We start from the raw sequence: 16,692 nt of genomic DNA on the forward strand, positions 1-16,692 counted from the left end.
TGTGTTTTCTATGTTGGTTCAGTATATAATGCATGATAATACCATTCCCCCCTCTCTCTTCTCCTTCCTCTATTCTCTTCCGAGGAGTAAAAGGAGATCCGGCCAGCAGCGGAGGCAGGGTCATAGGGGTATGTTATTCTAAAAACCGAAGCACCGAGTACTCCGGCAGAAAAAAATATAGTCCCTTTCGGAATGTGGAACTTTCACACTCAAACAATTGTTACATTAGATCAGGTTTTCTGTCTTCGACCAGGTAACAAGTATCTTGACCCTATCGGTTGCGTGATTTTTTAAAATGTATTTCCCCCCCCCCCCCCAGCCACCGTAGTGATTTTGAATGTGTTGTAAATCCAGCTGGACGAGAGGGGGCTGCAATGTAATCAAGTCCAACAATAGACAGCAGAGAAAGAGACGGGAGGGGAAGGTAAAGGAGAAGGGGGGAGGGTTGGCATGTTGCTCTCAGGCAGGAGAATGAATCGCAGCGCCACCGAGCCTGAAACAGACCTAGTAGAAATGGAACTGAGAATAAGCACAGTTACATTGTAGCCCCAACAACAACAACAAACAAACAAACAACAACAAGCCCCAAATATATTGTTACAATCTAACAGTTCCGTCGGAGGAATTAGGACACAGCAATGCGAAGCCTGCGCTGAACAGGAGCGGCCGGGGTGAGAACAAGGCAGAAAGATGGGCGCCGTGCTACGGACTGTGTTGTTCTCTAGTTTTTGTTTGCTAATACGAGGTGAGTTTTGATCTTTTTTTGCTTGTTTTATTTTGTATTTATTTTTTTCCTTCCGTGGAAAGTTGGAGGAGGAGGAGGAGGAGAGGGGGGGATATGGTGTCCAGAGGTGGGGATCCTAGTGTCTAGATTTGGGGCTCTTTTCTTTGCAATGGCCTCGTTTGCTCATTAGTGGGGCCCAGTGAAGGGGATGTGATTTGTTCATCATCAGGAGTAGTTAGCTAACGTTAGCAGGATGGCTAACTACAACAATGTTTTCCCATAGCGCCTTGCTACCTGTATCTACTGTAACTAGCTAACGTTAGCAGGATGGCTAACTACAACAGTGTTTTCCCATAGCGCCTTGCTACCTGTATCTACTGTAACTAGCTAACGTTAGCAGGATGGCTAACTACAACAGTGTTTTCCCATAGCGCCTTGCTACCTGTATCTACTGTAACTAGCTAACGTTAGCAGGATGGCTAACTACAACAGTGTTTTCCCATAGCGCCTTGCTACCTGTATCTGTAACTAGCTAACGTTATCAGGATGGCTAACTACAACAGTGTTTTCCCATAGCGCCTTGCTACCTGTATCTACTGTAACTAGCTAACGTTAGCAGGATGGCTAACTACAACAGTGTTTTCCCATAGCGCCTTGCTACCTGTATCTACTGTAACTAGCTAACGTTAGCAGGATGGCTAACTACAACAGTGTTTTCCCATAGCGCCTTGCTACCTGTATCTGTAACTAGCTAACGTTAGCAGGATGGCTAACTACAACAGTGTTTTCCCATAGCGCCTTGCTACCTGTATCTACTGTAACTAGCTAACGTTAGCAGGATGGCTAACTACAACAGTGTTTTCCCATAGCGTCTTGCTACCTGTAGCTAACTAGTTGGCTATCCGATGATTGTTAACTAACTAGTCATTTTTAATTTCCACTGTTTTGTTGGTTTGTAACATTTTGAGTTAAGTTAGCAGTGATTTTTTTACTAGTTGTTTGTAGTTTTTCACACCTGTTTACGCTACAGGCAGATATTTTCTGCAGTTACTGTTGTGATTTAAGCTAACTATCTTTAGCCAACCAGAGAGAGACTCTGATACCTAGCTAAGTCTGCTAGCTACACTGGCTAACAATAATGTTGACTGTATATGTTACATTTTAAACGTTTTAAAAAAAGGTGCCTCCACAGATAAGACACATTTGTTGCGTACTTTCATTTTGGAAAGAGTAACTAACTAACTTATTGCAAGTCAATTATAATAAAAGTATCTAACTAGTTACAATATAAAACTGGATAGTGCATGAACCACGTTAGAACAGAGGATGTTCATTGGCATGGCTTTCATTAACTTTTTGGACACATACTACAAAGTCTTGTTGCAAGTCACTAGGCTAATGTGGATTGTAGTTCTCTAACCAGCTATAGAACCTTGACGTATTGGTATATCTGTATTTAATATTAGTTTTCCGCTGCAAGGTGACCGTGTAAACATCTGTTCAAATAATCATGGACAATCTGGATTACATCTTATTCTCACATAAACCTAATTCAATCTGGACTACATCACATAAACCTAATTCAATCTGGACTACATCTCATTCTCACACAAACCTAATTCAATCTGGGCTACATCTCATTCTCACATAAACCTAATTCAATTTGGGCTACATCTCATTCTCACATAAACCTAATTCAATTTGGGCTACATCTCATTCTCACATAAACCTAATTCAATCTGGACTACATCTCATTCTCACACAAACCTAATTCAATCTGGACTACATCTCATTCTCACATAAACCTAATTCAATCTGGACTACATCTCATTCTCACATAAACCTAATTCAATCTGGACTACATCACACAAACCTCATTAAATCTGGACTACATCTCATTCTCACACAAACCTAATTCAATCTGGACTACATCTCATTCTCACACAAACCTAATTCACGGTTCTCTTTCTAGTAGGGAAGGCACGTTGAGGTCACTGTGTTGAACTACGGAAGGGAAGTCTCTCTCCCAGGAGTCATACCCATCATGTCTTTGCCTAGGCGTTGCCCAGTTTTTGATATAAAAGGTTTAAATTCACCTACGAGATGGCAAAGTAGACGACAGTTTATTCAAGCCTTTGGTAGAATCAGAGGGGATCCGGTGTGAAGGCGATTTATTTTGCTACTGCCGTTCAGTGAAGTAAGTGCACTTCATATTTTATATTTATTTATTTTATTTCACCTTTATTTAACCAGGTAGGTTAGTTGAGAACAAGTCCTTTATTTAACCAGGTAGGTTAGTTGAGAGCAAGTTCTCATTTGCAACTGCGACCTGGCCAAGATAAAGCAAAGCAGTTCGACAACATACAACAACACAGAGTTACACATGGAGTAAAACAAACAGTCAATAATACAGTAGAAAGATAAGTCTATATACAGTGTGAGCAAATGAGGTAGGATAAGGGAGGTAAAGGCAATAAATAGGCCATAATGGCGAAGTAATTACAATATAGCAATTAAACACTGGAATGGTAGATGTGCTGAAGATGAATGTGCAAGTAGAGATACTGGGGTGCAAAGGAGCAAGATAAATAAATACAGTATGGGGATGAGGTAGTTGGATGGGCTGTTTACAGATGGGCTGTGTACAGGTGCAATGATCTGTGAGCTGCTCTGACAGCTGGTGCTTAAAGCTAGTGAGGGAGATATGAGTCTCCAGCTTCAGTGATTTTTGCAGTTCGTTCCAGTCATTGGCAGCAGAGAACTGGAAGGAAAGGCGGCCAAAGGAGGTGTTGGCTTTGGGGGGGATGACCAGAGAGATATACCTGCTGGAGCGCGTGCTACGAGTGGGTGCTGCTATGGTGACCAGTGAGCTGAGATAAGGCGGAGCTTTACCTAGCAGAGACTTATAGATGACCTGGAGCCAGTGGGTCTGGCGACGAATATGTAGCGAGGGCCAGAGCGTACAGGTCGCAGTGGTGGGTAGTATATGGGGCTTTGGTGACAAAACGGATGGCACTGTGATAGACTGTATCCAGTTTGTTGAGTAGGGTATTGGAGGCTATTTTATAGATGACATCACCGAAGTCGAGGATCGGTAGGATGGTCAGTTTTACGAGGGTATGTTTGGCAGCATGAGTGAAGGAGGCTTTGTTGCGAAATAGGAAGCCGATTCTAGATTTAATTTTGGATAGGAGATGCTTAATGTGAGTCTGGAAGGAGAGTTTACAGTCTAACCAGACACCTAGGTATTTGTAGTTGTCCACATATTCTAAGTCAGAACCGTCCAGAGTAGTGATGCTGGACGGGCCGAGCAGGTGCAGGCAGCGATCGATTGAAGAGCATGCATTTAGTTTTACCTGCGTTTTAAGAGCAGTTGGAGGCCACGGAAGTAGAGTTGTATAGCATTGAAGCTCGTCTGGAGGTTAGTTAACACAGTGTCCAAAGAGGGGCCAGATGTATACAGAATTTAGTTGGCATAGATAGATAGACTATTATTGTGAAATAGGTTTATCACCATGTACTTTGAAACTAGTGTTCATATACTATGGGATGTGAATGTTTTCAGTCTAGTCTGGGTTGTATTGAATTCAGTGGTTCCCAAATGGATCCCTATACCCTAAAATAGTCCACTACCTTGGACCAGGGCCCATAGGCTGGAATCCCAAATGACACACTATTCCCTATGTGAATTTGATAGTGGTAGTCACGTCTGAGTAGTATTGAGCAGTAATACTGTCCTACAGTAGGCTAGGCCCTCTCGCTCGCCATCTGGCAGCCATATTGGATGACGTGGAGGTAAAGAAAAAGCAGACTGAAAGTGGTTCAACTTTCATTGAACTGTTCTCAGAAATCACTGGTGTGTTTTTGGATCAGAAATCACTGGTGTGTTTTTGGATCAGAAATCACTGGTGTGTTTTTTGGATCAGAAATCACTGGTGTGTTTTTTGGATCAGAAATCACTGGTGTGTTTTTTGGATCAGAAATCACTGGTGTGTGTTTGGATCAGAAATCACTGGTGTGTTTTTTGGATCAGAAATCACTGGTGTGTTTTTTGGATCAGAAATCACTGGTGTGTTTTTGGATCAGAAATCACTGGTGTGTGTTTTGGATCAGAAATCACTGGTGTGTTTTTTTGGATCAGAAATCACTGGTGTGTTTTTTGGGGATCAGAAATCACTGGTGTGTTTTTTTGGATCAGAAATCACTGGTGTGTTTTTGGATCAGAAATCACTGGTGTGTTTTTCTGGGGGATCAGAAATCACTGGTGTGGTTTTTTGGATCAGAAATCACTGGTGTGTTTTTTTGGGGGATCAGAAATCACTGGTGTGTTTTTCTGGGGGATCAGAAATCACTGGTGTGGTTTTTGGATCAGAAATCACTGGTGTGTTTTTTGGGGATCAGAAATCACTGGTGTGTTTTTTTGGGGGATCAGAAATCACTGGTGTGTTTTTTTGGGGGATCAGAAATCACTGGTGTGTTTTTTGGGGATCAGAAATCACTGGTGTGTGTTTTTGGGGGATCAGAAATCACTGGTGTGTGTTTTTGGGGGATCAGAAATCACTGGTGTGTTTTTTTGGGGATCAGAAATCACTGGTGTGTGTTTTTTGGATCAGAAATCACTGGTGTGTTTTTTGGATCAGAAATCACTGGTGTGTTTTTTTTGGATCAGAAATCACTGGTGTGTTTTTTTTGGATCAGAAATCACTGGTGTGTTTTTTGGATCAGAAATCACTGGTGTGTTTTTTTGGATCAGAAATCACTGGTGTGTTTTTTTTGGATCAGAAATCACTGGTGTGTTTTTTGGGGGGGGATCAGAAATCACTGGTGTGTTTTTTGGGGGGGGGATCAGAAATCACTGGTGTGTGTTTTTTTGGGGGGGGATCAGAAATCACTGGTGTGTGTTTTTTTGGGGGGGGATCAGAAATCACTGGTGTGTTTTTTGGGGATCAGAAATCACTGGTGTGTGTTTTTGGGGGATCAGAAATCACTGGTGTGTGTTTTTGGATCAGAAATCACTGGTGTGTTTTTGGATCAGAAATCACTGGTCTCAAGACAACATGGAGGAGGATAACTCAAGTTTGGACCTTGTTTTGTTGTTCAGAGACGTTTCAGTCTGTGAACAACAAGCTGCCTAAAGCAAGTTGTTGAATATGTTTATAGTGTTCTGGTTAGAGGTCACTACAGAGAGGAATAGATCCAGCTCTCAACCAAATGAAGGTAACATTTCTTCTCAGTTGGTTGATGTTGAAACAGACAGCGGTTGTTGCGTCTGACTTGGTTATCTGCCCCCCCCCGGCCGACTGTAAGGGTGTCGTAGTGCTGTAAGGGTGTCGTAGTGCTGTAAGGGTGTCGTAGTGCTGTAGGGGCGTCGTAGTACTGTAGGGGCGTCGTAGTACTGTAGGGGCGTCGTAGTACTGTAGGGGGGTTGTAGGGGGGTTGTAGTACTGTAGGGGGGTTGTAGTACTGTAGGGGGTTGTAGGGGTGTTGTAGTTCTGTAGGGGTGTTGTGGTGTTGTAGGAGTGTTGTAGTACTGTAGGGGCGTTGTAGTGGTGTTGTAGGGGCGTTGTAGTGCTGTAAGGGTGTCGTAGTGCTGTAAGGGTGTCGTAGTGCTGTAAGGGTGTCGTAGTGCTGTAAGGGTGTCGTAGTGCTGTAAGGGTGTCGTAGTGCTGTAAGGGTGTCGTAGTGCTGTAAGGGTGTCGTAGTGCTGTAGGGGCATCGTAGTGCTGTAGGGGCGTCGTAGTACTGTAGGGGCGCCGTAGTACTGTAGGGGCGCCGTAGTACTGTAGGGGCGCCGTAGTACTGTAGGGGCGTCGTAGTACTGTAGGGGCGTCGTAGTACTGTAGGGGCGTCGTAGTACTGTAGGGGGTTGTAGTACTGTAGGGGGTTGTAGTACTGTAGGGGGTTGTAGTACTGTAGGGGGGTTGTAGGGGTGTTGTAGTTCTGTAGGGGTGTTGTGGTGTTGTAGGGGTGTTGTAGTACTGTAGGGGCGTTGTAGTGGTGTTGTAGGGGCGTTGTAGTGCTGTTGTAGGGTGTTGTAGTACTCTAGGGGTGTTGTAGTACTGTAGGGGCGTTGTAGTTCTGTAGGGAGGTTGTAGTACTGTAGGGGGTTGTAGTTCTGTAGGGGGGTTGTAGTACTGTAGGGGGTTGTAGTACTGTAGGGGTGTCGTAGTGCTGTAAGGGTGTCGTAGTGCTGTAAGGGCGTCGTAGTGCTGTAGGGGCGTCGTAGTGCTGTAGGGGCGTCGTAGTGCTGTAGGGGCGTCGTAGTACTGTAGGGGCGTCGTAGTACTGTAGGGGGGTTGTAGTACTGTAGGGGGTTGTAGTACTGTAGGGGGTTGTAGGGGTGTTGTAGTTCTGTAGGGGTGTTGTGGTGTTGTAGGAGTGTTGTAGTACTGTAGGGGCGTTGTAGTGGTGTTGTAGGGCGTTGTAGTGCTGTAAGGGTGTCGTAGTGCTGTAAGGGTGTCGTAGTGCTGTAAGGGTGTCGTAGTGCTGTAAGGGTGTCGTAGTGCTGTAAGGGTGTCGTAGTGCTGTAAGGGTGTCGTAGTGCTGTAGGGGCGTCGTAGTGCTGTAGGGGCGTCGTAGTACTGTAGGGGCGTCGTAGTACTGTAGGGGCGTCGTAGTACTGTAGGGGCGTCGTAGTACTGTAGGGGCGTCGTAGTACTGTAGGGGGTTGTAGGGGGTTGTAGTACTGTAGGGGGTTGTAGTACTGTAGGGGGGTTGTAGGGGTGTTGTAGTTCTGTAGGGGTGTTGTGGTGTTGTAGGGGTGTTGTAGTACTGTAGGGGCGTTGTAGTGGTGTTGTAGGGGCGTTGTAGTGCTGTTGTAGGGTGTTGTAGTACTCTAGGGGTGTTGTAGTACTGTAGGGGCGTTGTAGTACTGTAGGGGGTTGTAGTACTGTAGGGGCGTTGTAGTACTGTAGGGGCGTTGTAGTACTGTAGGGGGGTTGTAGTTCTGTAGGGGGGTTGTAGTACTGTAGGGGGGTTGTAGTAGTGTAGGGGCGTTGTAGTACTGTAGGGGCGTTGTAGTACTGTAGGGGGGTTGTAGTACTGTAGGGGTCCCGCCCCCACCAGGTGTACCCCTCCTGACCCTATCCCCGCCCCACCAGGTGTACCCCTCCTGTATTTCTGTCTGTCCCTATCCCCGCCCCCACCAGGTGTACCCCTCCTGTATTTCTGTCTGACCCTATCCCCGCCCCCCACCAGGTGTACCCCTCCTGTATTTCTGTCTGACCCTATCCCCGCCCCCACCAGGTGTACCCCTCCTGTCCCTATCCCCGCCCCCACCAGGTGTACCTCTCCTGTCCCTATCCCCGCCCCCCACCAGGTGTACCCCTCCTGTATTTCTGTCTGACCCTATCCCCGCCCCCACCAGGTGTACCCCTCCTGTATTTCTGTCTGACCCTATCCCCGCCCCCACCAGGTGTACCTCTCCTGTCCCTATCCCCGCCCCCCACCAGGTGTACCCCTCCTGTATTTCTGTCTGACCCTATCCCCGCCCCCCACCAGGTGTACCCCTCCTGCTGTATGCCAACCGGCGGGACCTGCGGCTGGTGGATGCGGCTCACGGCAGGGCCAACGCCACGGTGGTGGTCGGCGGTCTGGAGGACGCCGCCGCCGTGGATTACGTATACGCCCAGGGATTGGTCTACTGGAGTGACGTCAGCGAGGAAGCCATCAAACGCACCACCTTCAACCAATCGGGGTCCGGCCCGGCGGCAGCGGCGGCATCCCAGACGGTGGTCGTATCGGGGTTGGCGTCCCCGGACGGCCTGGCCTGCGACTGGTTAGGCAGGAAGCTGTACTGGACGGACTCCGAGACCAATCGGATCGAGGTGGCCGAGTTGGACGGATCGTTACGGAGAGTTCTTTTCTGGCAGGATCTGGACCAGCCCCGAGCCATCTCTCTGGACCCGGGTAGAGGGTGAGTAGTACCTGACAACCTGTAGTAAAGTAGAGTTCAGTAGAACTACCTGGACCAGCCCCGAGCCATCTCTCTGGACCCGGTTTGGTCTGGGAGGAGGAGGAGGAGGAGGAGGAGGAGGAAAGGAGGAGGAGTGTGTTACTGAGGGCGTGTCTCACCTTTGACCCTTACCTGGATTGGGTTGCAAGGTTCCTTAAACCAAGAGCTTCTCCCCCAGTACAGGCCGGAGGACACTAGAACGTTAGGGAACAGTACAGGCTGGAGGACACTAGAACGTTAGGGGACAGTACAGGCCGGAGGACACTAGAACGTTAGGGGACAGTACAGGCTGGAGGACACTAGAACGTTAGGGGACAGTACAGGCTGGAGGACACTAGAACGTTAGGGGACAGTACAGGCCGGAGGACACTAGAACGTTAGGGGACAGTACAGGCCGGAGGACACTAGAACGTTAGGGGACAGTACAGGCCGGAGGACACTAGAACGTTAGGGGACAGTACAGGCCGGAGGACACTAGAACGTTAGGGGACAGTACAGGCCGGAGGACACTAGAACGTTAGGGGACAGTACAGGCCGGAGGACACTAGAACGTTAGGGGACAGTACAGGCTGGAGGACACTAGAACGTTAGGGGACAGTACAGGCTGGAGGACACTAGAACGTTAGGGGACAGTACAGGCTGGAGGACACTAGAACGTTAGGGGACAGTACAGGCTGGAGGACACTAGAACGTTAGGGGACAGTACAGGCTGGAGGACACTAGAACGTTAGGGGACAGTACAGGCTGGAGGACACTAGAACGTTAGGGGACAGTACAGGCTGGAGGACACTAGAACGTTAGGGGGACAGTACAGGCTGGAGGATACTAGAACGTTAGGGGACAGTACAGGCTGGAGGACACTAGAACGTTAGGGGACAGTACAGGCTGGAGGACACTAGAATGTTAGGGGACAGTACAGGCTGGAGGACACTAGAACGTTAGGGGACAGTACAGGCTGGAGGACACTAGAACGTTAGGGGACAGTACAGGCTGGAGGACACTAGAACATTAGGGGACAGTACAGGCCGGAGGACACTAGAACGTTAGGGGACAGTACAGGCCGGAGGACACTAGAACGTTAGGGGACAGTACAGGCCGGAGGACACTAGAACGTTAGGGGACAGTACAGGCCGGAGGACATTAGGGGACAGTACAGGCTGGAGGACACTAGAACGTTAGGGGACAGTACAGGCCGGAGGACACTAGAACGTTAGGGGACAGTCCATCTGGAGGACACTAGAACGTTAGGGGACAGTACAGGCTGGAGGACACTAGAACGTTAGGGGACAGTACAGGCCGGAGGACACTAGAACGTTAGGGGACAGTACAGGCTGGAGGACACTAGAACGTTAGGGGACAGTACAGGCTGGAGGACACTAGAACGTTAGGGGACAGTACAGGCTGGAGGACACTAGAACGTTAGGGGACAGTACAGGCCGGAGGACACTAGAACGTTAGGGGACAGTACAGGCCGGAGGACACTAGAACGTTAAGGGGACAGTACAGGCTGGAGGACACTAGAACGTTAGGGGACAGTACAGGCTGGAGGACACTAGAACGTTAGGGGACAGTACAGGCTGGAGGACACTAGAACGTTAGGGGACAGTACAGGCCGGAGGACACTAGAACGTTAGGGGACAGTACAGGCTGGAGGACACTAGAACGTTAGGGGACAGTACAGGCTGGAGGACACTAGAACGTTAGGGGACAGTACAGGCTGGAGGACACTAGAACGTTAGGGGACAGTACAGGCCGGAGGACACTAGAACGTTAGGGGACAGTACAGGCCGGAGGACACTAGAACGTTAGGGGACAGTACAGGCCGGAGGACACTAGAACGTTAGGGGACAGTACAGGCCGGAGGACACTAGAACGTTAGGGGACAGTACAGGCCGGAGGACACTAGAACGTTAGGGGACAGTACAGGCCGGAGGACACTAGAACGTTAGGGGACAGTACAGGCCGGAGGACACTAGAACGTTAGGGGACAGTACAGGCCGGAGGACACTAGAACGTTAGGGGACAGTACAGGCCGGAGGACACTAGAACGTTAGGGGACAGTACAGGCCGGAGGACACTAGAACGTTAGGGGACAGTACAGGCTGGAGGACACTAGAACGTTAGGGGACAGTACAGGCTGGAGGACACTAGAACGTTAGGGGACAGTACAGGCTGGAGGACACTAGAACGTTAGGGGACAGTACAGGCCGGAGGACACTAGAACGTTAGGGGACAGTACAGGCCGGAGGACACTAGAACGTTAAGGGGACAGTACAGGCTGGAGGACACTAGAACGTTAGGGGACAGTACAGGCTGGAGGACACTAGAACGTTAGGGGACAGTACAGGCTGGAGGACACTAGAACGTTAGGGGACAGTACAGGCCGGAGGACACTAGAACGTTAGGGGACAGTACAGGCCGGAGGACACTAGAACGTTAGGGGACAGTACAGGCCGGAGGACACTAGAACGTTAGGGGACAGTACAGGCTGGAGGACACTAGAACGTTAGGGGACAGTACAGGCTGGAGGACACTAGAACGTTAGGGGACAGTACAGGCCGGAGGACACTAGAACGTTAGGGGACAGTACAGGCCGGAGGACACTAGAACGTTAGGGGACAGTACAGGCCGGAGGACACTAGAACGTTAGGGGACAGTACAGGCCGGAGGACACTAGAACGTCAGGTTAATGGGGACGTGAGGACTGATACGGCAGAACTACCAGGACCCACAGCTAGATGCTGTGTTAATGGGGTCGTGAGGACTGATACGGCAGAACTACCAGGACCCACAGCTAGATGCTGTGTTAATGGGGTCGTGAGGACTGATACGGCAGAACTACCAGGACCCACAGCTAGATGCTGTGTTAATGGGGTCGTGAGGACTGATACGGCAGAACTACCAGGACCCACAGCTAGATGCTGTGTTAATGGGGTCGTGAGGACTGATACAGCAGAACTACCAGGACCCACAGCTAGATGCTGTGTTAATGGGGTCGTGAGGACTGATACGGCAGAACTACCAGGACCCACAGCTAGATGCTGTGTTAATGGGGTCGTGAGGACTGATACAGCAGAACTACCAGGACCCACAGCTAGATGCTGTGTTAATGGGGTCGTGAGGACTGATACGGCAGAACTACCAGGACCCACAGCTAGATGCTGTGTTAATGGGGTCGTGAGGACTGATACGGCAGAACTACCAGGACCCACAGCTAGATGCTGTGTTAATGGGGTCGTGAGGACTGATACAGCAGAACTACCAGGACCCACAGCTAGATGCTGTGTTAATGGGGTCGTGAGGACTGATACAGCAGAACTACCAGGACCCACAGCTAGATGCTGTGTTAATGGGGTCGTGAGGACTGATACAGCAGAACTACCAGGACCCACAGCTAGATGCTGTGTTAATGGGGTCGTGAGGACTGATACAGCAGAACTACCAGGACCCACAGCTAGATGCTGTGTTAATGGGGTCGTGAGGACTGATACAGCAGAACTACCAGGACCCACAGCTAGATGCTGTGTTAATGGGGTCGTGAGGACTGATACAGCAGAACTACCAGGACCCACAGCTAGATGCTGTGTTAATGGGGTCGTGAGGACTGATACAGCAGAACTACCAGGACCCACAGCTAGATGCTGTGTTAATGGGGTCGTGAGGACTGATACAGCAGAACTACCAGGACCCACAGCTAGATGCTGTGTTAATGGGGTCGTGAGGACTGATACAGCAGAACTACCAGGACCCACAGCTAGATGCTGTGTTAATGGGGTCGTGAGGACTGATACGGCAGAACTACCAGGACCCACAGCTAGATGCTGTGTTAATGGGGTCGTGAGGACTGATACGGCAGAACTACCAGGACCCACAGCTAGATGCTGTGTTAATGGGGTCGTGAGGACTGATACAGCAGAACTACCAGGACCCACAGCTAGATGCTGTGTTAATGGGGTCGTGAGGACTGATACAGCAGAACTACCAGGACCCACAGCTAGATGCTGTGTTAATGGGGTCGTGAGGACTGATACGGCAGAACTACCAGGACCCACAGCTAGATGCTGTGTTAATGGGGTCGTGAGGACTGATACAGCAGAACTACCAGGACCCACAGCTAGATGCTGTGTTAATGGGGTCGTGAGGACTGATACGGCAGAACTACCAGGACCCACAGCTAGATGCTGTGTTAATGGGGTCGTGAGGACTGATACGGCAGAACTACCAGGACCCACAGCTAGATGCTGTGTTAATGGGGTCGTGAGGACTGATACGGCAGAACTACCAGGACCCACAGCTAGATGCTGTGTTAATGGGGTCGTGAGGACTGATACGGCAGAACTACCAGGACCCACAGCTAGATGCTGTGTTAATGGGGTCGTGAGGACTGATACGGCAGAACTACCAGGACCCACAGCTAGATGCTGTGTTAATGGGGTCGTGAGGACTGATACGGCAGAACTACCAGGACCCACAGCTAGATGCTGTGTTAATGGGGTCGTGAGGACTGATACAGCAGAACTACCAGGACCCACAGCTAGATGCTGTGTTAATGGGGTCGTGAGGACTGATACGGCAGAACTACCAGGACCCACAGCTAGATGCTGTGTTAATGGGGTCGTGAGGACTGATACAGCAGAACTACCAGGACCCACAGCTAGATGCTGTGTTAATGGGGTCGTGAGGACTGATACGGCAGAACTACCAGGACCCACAGCTAGATGCTGTGTTAATGGGGTCGTGAGGACTGATACGGCACAACTACCAGGACCCACAGCTAGATGCTGTGTTAATGGGGTCGTGAGGACTGATACGGCAGAACTACCAGGACCCACAGCTAGATGCTGTGTTAATGGGGTCGTGAGGACTGATACGGCAGAACTACCAGGACCCACAGCTAGATGCTGTGTTAATGGGGTCGTGAGGACTGATACAGCAGAACTACCAGGACCCACAGCTAGATGCTGTGTTAATGGGGTCGTGAGGACTGATACGGCAGAACTACCAGGACCCACAGCTAGATGCTGTGTTAATGGGGTCGTGAGGACATGTGTGCATTATCTGTTTGCACCTGGGGGTGAAGGAGTTAAACCCTGGTATGAACTGTGATTGGACGACTTGAATTAATAACAACGTGACCAGGTAGGAAGGGGGAGGAGTCTTCTCTGACATGGCGGAAGGGGGAGGAGTCTTCTCTGACATGGCGGACGGGGGAGGAGTCTTCTCTGACATGGACGGAAGGGGGAGGGGTTAGTGACACGGTAGAGCGTCAGCGAATCGTCTGTGTCGTGGCGTTTCTGCTCTGAGGTCCAGATCTCGGGTCGAGAATCCTCTCTCTCGCTCTATTGGACGGAATGGAATCCTTCTTCCTGGTTGCTCTTAGTAACCTAAACATCACGATGGTAGTGTTGCTGTTGATCCCCTCGTCCGGATTTACACGGATATGTCTGTTCCTCGTCTAGATTTACACGGATATGTCTGTTCCTCGTCTAGATTTACACGGATATGTCTGTTCCTCGTCTAGATTTACACGGATATGTCTGTTCCTCGTCTAGATTTACACGGATATGTCTGTTCCTCGTCCGGATTTACACGGATATGTCTGTTCCTCGTCTAGATTTACACGGATATGTCTGTTCCTCGTCTAGATTTACACGGATATGTCTGTTCCTCGTCTAGATTTACACGGATATGTCTGTTCCTCGTCTAGATTTACACGGATATGTCTGTTCCTCGTCTGGATTTACACGGATATGTCTGTTCCTCGTCTGGATTTACACGGATATGTCTGTTCCTCGTCCGGATTTACACGGGGCTAATATGTTGCTTAGAGATTTACTGTCTACTGGACAGTTTACTCTGTTCTGGTCAGTGGACACGGCTGTAAACACTTTGTTTACTCTGTTCTGGTCCAGTGGACACGGCTGTAAACACTTTGTTTACTCTGTTCTGGTCCAGTGGACACGGCTGTAAACACTTTGTTTACTCTGTTCTGGTCCAGTGGACACGGCTGTTTACACTGTTTGTTTACATTTCTCCAGTCTGTGCTCTGTGGTGAGTGGATGAAATAGGTTTGTCTCTTTCCGTCGTTCGGCGAGCCAGCTGGGACAGACACTAATCTCTGTCACATACATTTAGGTGGGTCACATAGTTTCCATTTTGAATCAGCTGCTTGTCAAATCTCCAACTCAAATAAGTCTTTGTTCAGCTGAGATGAGCTGCAGTCGAAGTCGGAAGTTTACATCCACTCAGGTTGGAGTCATTAAAACTGGTTTTTCAACCACTCCACAAATTTCTTGTTAACAAACTATAGTTTTGGCAAGTCGGTTAGGTCATCTACTTTGTGTGTGACACAAGTCATTTTTCCAACAATTGTTTACAGACAGATTATTTCACTTATAATTCACTGTATCACAATTCCAGTGGGTCAGAAGTTTACATGCACTAAGTTGACTGGTGGCTTTAAACAGCTTGGAAAATTCCAGAAAATGATGTCATGGCTTTAGAAGCTTCTGATAGGCTAATTTTATATCCACTGTAAAACGAGTCCTATATCGACATAACCTGAAAGGCCGCTCTGCAAGGAAGAAGCCACTGCTCCAAAACCGGCATAAAAAAAGCCAGACTACGGTTTGCAACTGCACATGGGGACAAAGATCGTACTTTTTGGAGAAATGTCCTCTGGTCTGATGAAACAAAAATAGAACTGTTTGGCCATAATGACCATCGTTATGTTTGGAGGTAAAAGGGGGAGGCTTGCAAGCCGAAGAACACCATCCCAACCGTGAAGCACGGGGGTGGCAGCATCATGTTGTGGGGGTGCTTTGGTAGGATCTGGACCATCCTGTATTGTCCAGGCTGTATTTAGGGCGTTATATTGGTAGGATCTGGACCATCCTGTATTGTCCAGGCTGTATTTAGGGCGTTATATTGGTAGGATCTGGACCATCCTGTATTGTCCAGGCTGTATTTGTGGCTTTATATTGGTAGGATCTGGGCCATCCTGTATTGTCCAGGCTGTATTTAGGGCGTTATATTGGTATGATCTGGACCAGCCTATATTGTCCAGGCTGTATTTAGGGCGTTATATTGGTAGGATCTGGACCATCCTGTATTGTCCAGGCTGTATTTAGGGCGTTATATTGGTAGGATCTGGGCCATCCTGTATTGTCCAGGCTGTATTTAGGGCGTTATATTGGTAGGATCTGGACCAGCCTGTATTGTCCAGGCTGTATTTAGGGCGTTATATTGGTAGGATCTGGACCAGCCTGTATTGTCCAGGCTGTATTTAGGGCTTAAAATTGAACAGGGTGCGAGGGCCAGTCCCCCCCTGAACAGGGTGCGAGGTCCCCCCTGAACAGGGTGCGAGGTCCAGTCCCCCCTGAACAGGGTGGTAGGGCTTCAGTCCCCCCTGAACAGGGTGCGAGGTCCAGTCCCCCCTGAACAGGGTGAGAGGTCCCCCCTGAACAGGGTGCGAGGTCCAGTCCCCCCTGAACAGGGTGGTAGGGCTTCAGTCCCCCTGAACAGGGTGCGAGGTCCAGTCCCCCTGAACAGGGTGCGAGGTCCAGTCCCCCTGAACAGGGTGGTAGGGCTTCAGTCCCCCCTGAACAGGGTGCAAGGTCCAGTCCCCCCTGAACAGGGTGGTAGGGCTTCAGTCCCCCCTGAACAGGGTGCGAGGTCCCCGGTCCCCCCTGAACAGGGTGTGAGGTCCAGTCCCCCTGAACAGGGTGGGAGGTCCAGTCCCCCTGAACAGGGTGGTGGGACTTCAGTCCCCCCTGAACAGGGTGGTAGGGCTCCGGTCCCCCCTGAACAGGGTGGTAGGGCTCCGGTCCCCCCTGAACAGGGTGGGAGGGCTTCAGTCCCCCTGAACGGGGTGGGAGGGCTCCGGTCCCCCCCGGCCCCTGGTTTAGCAGGATGGTTAAGGAGGAAACGTAGCGCTGTGATGGGTTTAGCAGGAGGGTTAAGGTGGAAACGTAGCGCTGTGATGGGTTTAGCAGGAGGGTTAAGGTGGAAACGT

General features: G+C 49.6%; 1 protein-coding gene across 1 annotated transcript in view; it reads left to right on the forward strand.

The window, feature by feature from the left end:
• Positions 1-359: 359 nt before the first annotated feature.
• LOC106593493 (low-density lipoprotein receptor-related protein 6) overlaps positions 360-16,692 on the forward strand; it is a 78,300-nt gene continuing 61,967 nt past the window's right edge. The window contains 2 exon segments of the mRNA XM_045713962.1: positions 360-745; positions 8,225-8,639. Of these exon segments, the coding sequence (XP_045569918.1) occupies positions 691-745; positions 8,225-8,639 (470 nt within the window). The 5' untranslated portion in view covers positions 360-690.

The sequence above is a fragment of the Salmo salar genome, unplaced genomic scaffold, assembly GCF_905237065.1.
Source record: "Salmo salar unplaced genomic scaffold, Ssal_v3.1, whole genome shotgun sequence".
NCBI lineage: Eukaryota > Metazoa > Chordata > Actinopteri > Salmoniformes > Salmonidae > Salmo > Salmo salar.